At 35.5% G+C, this 10,599-nt stretch overlaps 1 protein-coding gene across 9 annotated transcripts in view; it reads left to right on the forward strand.

The window, feature by feature from the left end:
* The window catches only part of LOC124423679 (tensin-1-like), a 196,134-nt gene that overhangs the window by 105,325 nt on the left and 80,210 nt on the right, over window positions 1-10,599 (forward strand). For 4 of the 9 annotated variants that reach the window (XM_046961727.1, XM_046961740.1, XM_046961800.1 and 1 more), the window contains one exon: window positions 4,945-5,014. In XM_046961727.1, the coding sequence (XP_046817683.1) occupies window positions 4,945-5,014 (70 nt within the window). Of the gene's footprint in view, window positions 1-4,131; window positions 4,315-4,939; window positions 5,015-10,599 lie in introns of those variants that run through there. The other 5 variants (XM_046961733.1, XM_046961775.1, XM_046961766.1 and 2 more) reach the window with 3 other exon arrangements.

Consider the following 10,599-nt stretch of genomic DNA (forward strand, 5'->3'; position numbering starts at 1 on the left):
CGTTCGATATTTCAAAATTATAATAAAGTTTCGCTCTAGAGTCGATCGAAATTTCGATACAATAGATTACAAGTATCCGACAAGAAATTCAATAAATAATTCAACATTCGAATGTTTATAAAACGAGTTACCGTATCTTTATGAAAAAAAAAAAGATTAACTATTGTTATCTCCAAAAATGTTTTTTAAAATTTTACCCTAACACACTTTTACATCAATAAACAAGAAATATATTCAGGTGGTACCATTTTAATGCTACATCCCGTATATCCTAGAGCCTCATAAAATTCACGTTCCCTCTATCCCACGTTTCTTCTTCCTCTCCTTCGTGTGGTTTCGCATTGTATAATTTGAGCGACTTCCACAGCATGTCCGGATACTCGCGACGATCTTTTCGCGATGCTCATAACGTTAATACTCGTAGAAAATGCGTATTCACCGCATTTTCTCGCTCGCGTGTACCTACTTCCTGCAACACAAAAAATATAGAAGAAAGAGAGGGAGAAAAAGAAAAGAAAAAAAAAAAACAAGTAAAATGGGAGCGGTTGAAAGGAAGGCCCTATTCTCGAACGCATTAAAGCGAACTTCATACGCGGAGAGCCGACAGAACGAGTGGTTTCGTTACGTCTCGTGTGCGTTTTCCCTTCCGCAGTTTTCTCTCTGTCTCTTTCCATCACTCTCTCTCTCTCTCTCTCCCTCTCTCTCTCTCTCTCTCTTTCCCTCTCTTATGGTATGAACACGATGTGAAAGGAAAAGCCCGTATAACTTTCACTTACGCTCGTTGGCTATTTTCCGCTGAAAAACGAAACTGCGGCCAGACATTGAATCTCACTGGCCATTCAAGGTTATCGCAGCTGATAAAGCGTTTATGCCACTTCGAATACGGAAAAGAGAGATCAGCTTGAACTACCACATATTTCCTATGTCTACTACGTCAAATTGAATGAGATACTTTTCAAATCGTGCATACGTTTTTTCGCTTTTACCTCATTCACTTGTTTTCGTAAGATCTATTATACATTTGCCGATGGTTGATTTAGATTCCATTTAAATGAATAAACATGTATTAATTCTTTGATCTTATCGATAATACAGTAATCAGATTTTATTCAAGTTTTAAATAAAACTTATGGGTCCTATAAACGAGGCAAAAGATTATAGGATCATTTGAAATTGATTTATCAGTAAACCTTGACCTATTGTAATAAGAGATAATGCCTCAAGGACATAAAGTCATACGGACTAGAATCGTTTCATTTAATTGGTTTTCTCGCATTCCACTTCGATGATTCGAGCTTTTCAAAAGTAGAATTTACGAGCAGCTTTAGGGTGAACGTTCGGAAGGTATATTCCAGATTTCAAAGGTCTTTAAGATTGCCTTCGACCATTAGTTGATCAGTGAATTACCGATCAACCATTGAATCGTTTTCTCTCTCGATCCTAAAACCCGCTTTCATGCGATTTTCAGATGCACTCCGCTCTGAATGCGAATATTTGAATAGCCAACTTGGCCGTACCAAATCCGCCTGATAAATTTTCGACCGAATCGAAGTTAACGTAGTTTTCGGTGCTTGGAATTCACGGGCACTCGTTAGAAGTGCCCACGGAATCGCTCGAACATTTCGAAAATTATAACTTTTGTCTTCTCTCGCGTTTATACGTTTACTCCGTAGGAAACTGGCTAGTTGTTATACTCAAACTAGTTAATTGAGTAAGAAGCAATTTTTCTTTTTTAGTTCCGAAATTTACAAAAGTTTAGTTTTAGTTTTGAAATTAACAAAACAATAAGGTTTCTAAGGGAGAATTAATCAAAGATATGGAAGAATACTTAAATATAACAGAATATATAATGATAATGAGAAACTTTGTGGAAGTAATTTTAATAGAGAAAAAAAAAAAATAAAAAAAAGAAAGAAAAAAAGAAAGAAAGAAAGACAAACCGGCCAATAAATTCACAAACACGTGGACAAAGATAATGCAGGCCGTCCGCATTAAATTAAAATCCCTCTTGGTAACTCCCTCGATAATAATGATCTTCGAATGATATTTTGTATATCATTGTGACTCACCGATAATCATAATGCTCGTACTATGCCTTTTACGATCCATTCTCGAGGATTTTATGATACGGGACTCTTCGATAAAACGATTTTACGAACTTCGAATATAACATATATAGTCTTGTCTATCCCTATGATAGCATATGATTTTGTTGAGCGAATTAGAAGGATTCATTTCTACTCACATTTTTTGTTTTGTTTTGTTTTTATCGAATGTTATTATTAATGAAACGATTTACATATAAACAAAAGAATTATATTAAAATCGAAACAATTCGTTATAAATTTTCTATATTTTCTTTTGATTTATTTATTTATTTTTTTTTTCTTTTTTCAATCAATAAAATCGTTTATCCGCTTGATTAACACTTTGAGGAAGAAAAAAGAAAACAAAAAGAACGGAGTTCTGCAAGTCATCATCGAAGAATCTCTCTCCATCCAGAAAGCCAATTCTAGTATCTCGGTTAACTCGCGTGAACCGCCAGCATCCTAAGTGAGAGAAACGGTAAAGAGTCGGTGCAGTTGCCTGCAGACGACAAACCAATTAATTTCTCATTTCAATTCGTTCGACTCTCTCGTTGAACGAGATTCAGGTAGAAACGACGACGATTCTCTGCGTCTTCCTGTCCGGACGCGCACAATCATCGACCACTTGCAGCAAGAGAAGACGGAATAGGGAATGGAGAGGATAACAGTAAGAGAGACAGAGAGAAAGAGAGGAAAAAAAAAGACTAAATCGAGCGAGTGTCAGTTTATGCAGATGTGGGTGAGCAGTGAGGCAAATGGGTAAAGGGAGAAGAACGACACGTACTGAGGGATGAGTAAAAAACAAAAAAAAAAAAAAGAAAAAAAAAGAAAGAGAGAGAAGAAGAAGAAAAAAAAAAAAGAATTTGAACGATGTTGCCTGGAAGAAAAAAAATATTCTACCATGCTCATCTCCATTTCAAGGATCTTTCAACTAGAAATACTAGCCTCTGAGTAATAATGATTACGAATATGTTTCTAGAATTTTTCATTTCTGTTGCAATGAAATGCATCATATTTTAAAAAATTATCTTTCGTGTCGTTTATAAATTTTTTTACTCATTTAAAACTGATATTAAAGTGAAATTTCGTGATCACATGTGATCTTCCAAATGGATCTTCATCGATAATCATAACGTTTAGCGATTTATTATCGATACAGTAATAGTATTGTTAAAATCTATTTTCATTATTCCCTGATATCTAATCCATTTCTAACTATATGACGTATTCCATAACTAACTTCCACCTTCGAGAAATATCCTGTTACATCTTTTAAAGGTGATAGTCGATAGGAAAGCACGTACGCGACCAGAGTCCTATCCAGAAGGTTTTCCGATCACGTCAAGAGCCCATTCGGGGTTGTAACCGATGCATTTAATGCTCGTACACACCAACCATACTACCAATGATTCTCTTTCTTTCTCTCACCCCCCTCTCCTTTTTTCTTTTTATCTCTTTCTTTCTCTCTTCCCTTTCATTCTTCCTCTTTCTCTTCTCGTCTTTTTTTCTCACTCCATTTTACCTTCGTCTACGTCGATTCTCTCTGCCGACGCGACTCACTCAGCAATTTTTTAATCACCCTCGGTGAACAAAGCTAGCAACACTATGGGTGCCCCCGAAATGGGTGCCGAGGACTTCTCTTTTCGTCTCGAACATCGTTGTGATGGTTTCTAGCTCAATAGCAGTCTTATTGGAGAATGTCGTGATCGACTATGACATTGCTAACAACGAGCCTAAACCATGGGTGGTGTCCTTTCTCTTCAAAATAAAAGAGAATATTAGACTTCTTCATTTAAAAAAAAAAAAAAGTACTTCCTACGTTACAAGTAGATATAATTATATCGTTGATCTTTTATCATATTCCATGTAATAGGTTCATCGATCTTAATGAGATGTTGAAACAATGATCTATAGGTATTTTTATGTATATACACGCAATAGATATACTACTCTTTCTCTTTCCCTTTCTCTTTATCTTTGTCCTTCGTTTCATGACGCACACCGACAACATTTTCATTCTCACACGGCTCACTTTGCCAACTTTTCAATTTTCGAAATTAGACGACCGCTCGAAAAGCTTCTACTTGCACGATACTACCTTTTCTCCCACGTTGAGAAGTCATCCCCCTTCTTTCTACTCTATCTTCCCTTTTTCTTTCTCCACGTCCAAACAATGGCAAACTCGAAGGAAGAACAACGCCGTCGTGGCTTTGTCTCTGAGCGCCCGGTACGTATTTTTCTTTTTTCCCTTTTTATTTATTTATTTTCTTTTTTTTCTGTTTTATTATTATTTTTTTTTTTATTTCCTTTTTACTCTTTATTTTTTTTCTACCTTTTTTTATTATTCCTTGTTTTTTCTTTTTTTTCTTTTTATTTTAAAGAAACATCTCGCAGAAAAGTTACTTTCCTTTCTCCAATTCTTTCGTATATTCTTGGATACAAAAAAAAAAAAAAAAAAAAAAAAAAACTAATCCGATTTTTATTAAATTTACTCGAATTCGATTAACGTTTTTAATTATTTCACAAAATAGTCGAAAAACTCAAACGTAATCATTTTATTCGATATTTAATTCGGCATTTATTCAAACGCCAGAGAAATTAATTTCTATCAATGAGAGAGAAGCTCGCCGTTGAATAGACAGTTGACAAAAGACAGAGAATAATACGTTTCACCTCGAATAACAGGCGTCCGTTCGGTAATCGAATCTCCGATCCTCCGCATATTTGCATGGCACACTCTCTCGTTGGGAACGATGTTATTCCATCTCGAGCAATTAAATCGATCGAATACATTAATTAATTCTCGCACGCACACTTCGATCGCCTATATGACGTCGTCCGTTTTGTTTCAGTACAGCGATCGGTCCACGCCTGTTCTCCTGATAGTCTCGCTTGCGGGGATCAAAGTATGCAGTCCAGATGGAAAAGTGAGTACGGATCAGAAATATATAAGTGTATCTTATGATATATAGATATATCTACATTGTGATCGTAGATTTAACATATGCGTTAAAACGATCCTAACAAAAATTTCTTATGACAAGAAAATCTTAACTCGATCGATTGCACAGATGTTTATGACAATTCGTTTACGATCGTAGCATAACTTTTTATTGCTATAATAAAAGAAGAAAAAGAGAGACAAAGAGAGAGAGAGAGAGAGAGGGAGAGAGAGAGAGAGAGAAAGACAAAGACAGAGATAGACTGACACGTTCAGGAGATGAGGTAGCAGAAAAAGAAGCCAATAGCTGTCGTGCGAGCTTTCGTGTGTCGCATCTCTTGGATTTCAGAGTTTAAAGAGCGAGTGAATGTGTGTGTGTGTGTGTTTATGTGAGAGAGAGAGAGAGAGAGAGAAAAAATCGACGTTGTCTATCTTTGAACGCGTTCGCGAAATACAACAAACACAAAGAAACTCGGCCAACCTGTTCCAAGCGGGACAACATCGTGTGACGATATACAGTGTCATATAAAATACATCCAACATGCGAACCTTCTCGTGCTTACATATATGTGTCCTGTTTTTGTACATTTCACATAGTAAGCCGAATGGACTATAGATATATGTTGGAAAGAGAAAGAGAGAGTGAGTGAGCGAGGACCACACGACGCTTTTTACGCCAGCTTTTAGTTTTTAGAATGTTCCGTCACGAGCGTTTTACTCCCTTGAGATATATTTGTCACTAGGATATTACGCGTACGAATATGCGGCTTGTCATTTTTGTTTCTTTCTCTCTCTCTCTCTCTCTCTCTCTCTCTCTCTCTCTCTCTCTCTTTCTCTCTCTTTCTCTCTCTCGTAAGCAAGGTCATTCGCAAATTCTTTCGCATTAGCGTGAACTTTTTAAAGGACTTTCTCTGTCCATAATTATTGGCCAACTTCAAACATCGTCTGAAAGATCTGTCATTTCTTCTTCTTCTTCTACTTCTTCTTCTTTATCTTCATCTTTCTTCTTATTTATTACTCGTTTCAAAATGTCCTCGTGAAATTATTTCAATTTATGAAACGTCGTGTGTATCGATTATCAAAAAACAGAGTTAACGTCGCCATTGTATGACATGCAGGATGCTTACCTTATTAATTTTAGTGATGATATTAATTAAACTAATTGCTACGGTACGCTAGGGAGGGAAGATAGGCCGTGCTCGATAACACATAACACAGAAACTCGATGATCCCTCCTTCTCTTTCGTTCTCGTTTCAACGAATCTCTTTCGTCGAACAGGACCATGCGATTGTGCCGCGTATAACATCAAAGATAAATTCTCGTCGAATATCGTATCTCCCTACGGACTGCAATTAATCGTGTGCACTCTCTCGTTCGTAATTATTATTCGTGTAATCAAATGTTTCGGCCGATTTAACAGCCATTCGATTGAGAGAGAGAGAGAGAGAGAGAGAGAGAGAGAGAGAAAGAGAGAAAGAGAGACAACCAAAAATACTAAAAATTGGTTGTATGAATCATGCGAGATATGGAAAAGAAAAGGGGAAAAAAAATGGAAAAAGAAAAAGAAAGAGAAAAACGAAAAAATATCAAAGATTTTTCTATTACTTTCGAGAATTAATATTCGCTAATGGGATTTGAACATTTCTATGATGCAATGATTAATCTTCAAAGAATTAATTTATTTAATTTACCGAAGTGAAATTTCTAAACGTAAAAATAAATTCTCTATTCGTTATAATAATTAAATATTTTCCTTCGATTGAAAGAATAAATATACAATAGAAAAATAAAAATATATTTATAATTTATTGTAATAATGAAATTTAGAAGATATGTAAATCACGATACGTTAAAATAAATATCGGAGATCGTAAATAAAAATCTTATAAAATCGAAACGTCGATAAGATAGATTGGATCGTCGCGTTGACGGCTTCGATGCCAAGACTTGTTCGGCAAGGGTTGCGAACCCTACGTCTCTTGAGACTTTCGGTTTTCTCAGTGATTGGCACCACGAGCGAATCCACGAGGCGGAGACTAATGCGGCATGGATCTCTCCTATATCGCTGTCATCTTGATTGATAATCTTCTCTGTTTCTCTCTCTCTCTCTCTCTTTCTCTTTCCATCTCTATCTCTATCTCCCTTCGATGAACTTTCTCTTCGCGCAACCTTCGAAAACCTTCTGCTATTATTCCGAAGCGAGTAAACATTGCTTCCGGACATGAGGTGGTATCAAAGTTTAAGAAGTCTTTTCATGTCGAACGTCGACTAAAAACGAGAAGGAAAGAAATTCCCGGAGGCAACTTTAGTTAAGGAGGGTTTCCAAGCTTAGCGATAACCTAAAACTATTTCGTTGTTGCACCTATCTAAGATCTGAATTATTCAATTATCTTTTGCCAAATCAATTTAAAGAAGATAAGAAAAACATTCGTAAATATTAAATAACTCTATATATCCAAATGAATACTGAGATTAATAATAAGAGATTAATGAAATACTATATGATTGTCATCGAGTATGAATACAAAAAGGAAAAGAGAAAAGATAGAAAAAAAGAAAAGAAGAAAACAAGAATAAATGAATGTCATAATTTTTCAAATATAAAAATATGTCCGTGGGAATGGAGTTTACGAGCTTTCGAAAAATGTCAAAATGGTCCCGAAGCTACTTTACCTTTTAATGAGAAAAAAATCGTTGCACATTCGACGTTGATAAATTGTACATGCACGATACATCGGGTCGTTACGGAATGACGTATGACACATGACGTCGTATATATCAGTGACGTCGATTCGATAAAAGAGAGATAGAAGGAATGGAGAGAACAAGAGCCGGGAGTCGTTCGTAATTCGATGAGGACGGAAAGCATCGAATCTCGCGTTGCACGTTGCATGAAAGACGTGGACCATAGATTTCTCTCTTCGATTCCCCTCTTTGCTTCTCTTTCCTTTTCTTTTTTTCCTCCCTTCATCTCTTTCTCTCTCTCTCTCTCTCTCTCTGTCTTTCTCACTCTTTATCCTTCTTCCCTCTCACTTCATGGAAATGGTGTTGTTCCGTTTCCATTCTTTTTTTCGTCCCTTTTGCCACACGGTTTCGCCGCTTTAAACCCAGTACTCAACGATGGAACAAAAGCATCGAGCTCCTGAGTTTTATGCACGAGTAAAAGCACAACCGCTTGCCTTTCTTCAAGGCTTCGCGAACGTTCGAAAGTAACGGACACTTGAACGTATAAAACGATTTTTTTTTTCGATTTCTTCGAACTTTAAGCCGACTCCATGATCGAACTGTCTGCCACAAGAATTTCGTTTAACGTGAACACGAATGTTTCTGTTCGTAGGTTTTAGTTGAATTTTTGATATAGGAAAATGATATGATGGGTAATTTATATCGTTTGTTCTTGAATATGAACTAATAAGTGATGATAGATAATCAGAATAAAATCGATATCTTCTATGTGCCATTTGATATTATATTATAGAGAGTATAATTCTGTTGAAATTACTGATTCATCGAATATTTTGAATTATTTTTTTTTTTTTTTTTTTTTTTTTTTTTTTTTTTTTATGAAAGTACGAACAACAAATAACATGAGCAATAATAATTAATTGACAAAATTAATAGAAATTAATTGCTAATGACTTATTTATTGCTCTTACTACTTTGTATAATGTATTAGATTACTATTAAATTAATTCCTTTGTGGGGGGACGGGGGGGGGGCGGGGGCGGAGATGGGGTATATACAAAAGTTCTATAAGAACGAACTACAGTACGTCCTTTGTAGACTATGCGATTGTATTTGAGGATCAAATTGAAAATAAGAAAAAAGGTAGCAGCGAAATGTCGTCTTTCCTTGACAGTTTCTACTTTCCGTTCCCTTTTTTTCCTCGAATGAAGGTACGAAAGAGCAGGACGTTTACACAGAGGCAATCTTTTAAAAACTTTTAAATTCGAGCGAGAGTAAATTTCAGAGTGGTAAACGTGCAGAAATGAAAGGGCGCTCGTGCTATGCTTTTAAATAGATAGACGACGACTTTGTAAAAAATTCATGAGCTCCGTAGTCGTGATATTTAAAATCTTTTTCTAATTCGTTTTTAGAACTATTTTTTTCATGAGGTAAGCTTAGTCTGTCTGTTTATATATATATATAAAAAAAAAAAAAAGGAAAAACAAAAAAAATAAGAAAAAATAATAAGAATTGTTCTACGCTTTCTCGTCGAAGAAAGAAAATGTTGAATTTTATTATACATTTAATCGAGTTTCGACTAATGCGAAATTAATAATAGTTGTTGGTCTTTAAGTAAGATTATTAAAAAAGAAAAAAAAAAAAGAAGAAGAAAGAAAAATCGATTAGTCCTTTTTCTATTGGAATTTCACAAAATATATCTTTCTGAATTTAAATATTGAATCTGACTTAACTTATTACAGGCTTTCATATTCGAAGGAAAATACGTGAAAATAACCTTTTTCTTTTTCTTCTCTTTTTTTTTTTCTTTTATTATAAACGAATCTTTTTACGTTACGTTAATATTTTCCCGCGAGAGTGGGAACATCGGGACGTTGACGGACAATCTTTTAAAAAGTTTGAAATTCAGGTGAGTGGTTGGTTAGTTATGGTAGATGCTTCCCGTTTGAGGACAGAAGCAAAGAGAAAAAAGAGAAAGAGAGAGAGAGAGAGAGAGAGAGAGAGAGAGAGAGAGAAAGAGTGAAAAAGACAAGGACAGACATTGCTCAAAAGTTGCGGCCATTACATGGACAGTGGTTACGCCGTAGCTGGAAATATAGAAATTCGCTACTTCCTTCGTACCTTCTCCCCCCGTAAAACCTCCATCACCCTCAAAACTTTCTTCTTTCCAAGAGATGGAAGCTTTTGAAGGAAATCCGGACGAAGCTTCTGCCTCGGCACATGTACCAACTTTCTTCTTCTTCTTCTTCTTCTTCTTCTTCTTTTCCTTCTTCTTCTTGATTCTTCTACTTTTTCTTCTTCGTGCCTCTATGATATTCCCAAAGCTTAGAGAAATCCTATCTAAGAAAAACAAACGTGTCGTGTTCGATACCTTTAAAACAAGGACAATCCTCTTGCTTTCCATTGTCTTACACATAATTTACACGAGTACACTTTCATTGTTGAATCTGAAAGATGCATTAATGGAATATCCCTCCTTTCCTTTGTCGACAGATCAAAAACTTTATGGAATTGCAAATATCGATATGGTTTCCGTCATTCGAAACGTTTCGATTACATTCGCGTGAGTAAAAGAAACAAAAAGGGGAAAAAAAGAAAGGAAAAAAAAAATGAACGAAAACGGAAAAAACCGGCGGGGGGGGGGGAGCGAGGGGAAAACAGAATAAACAGAACATTCCTCGTATCTACGAACTATACAAAACAAGGCTCCCGAATACATTTTCATTATGATACTTTTATCTTTAACAACACTCGCGTGTTTTTTGATTTGAAATAAAAATAAAAAAGAGATGGATCCAGTAGCTAAACCCGTTCGTTTCTTATCAGTCCATTTCAATATATTTTACATGGCCAATAACATTTTATATTTTACATGGCCAATATAT

Source organism: Vespa crabro, chromosome 1, assembly GCF_910589235.1.
Source record: "Vespa crabro chromosome 1, iyVesCrab1.2, whole genome shotgun sequence".
Lineage (NCBI taxonomy): Eukaryota > Metazoa > Arthropoda > Insecta > Hymenoptera > Vespidae > Vespa > Vespa crabro.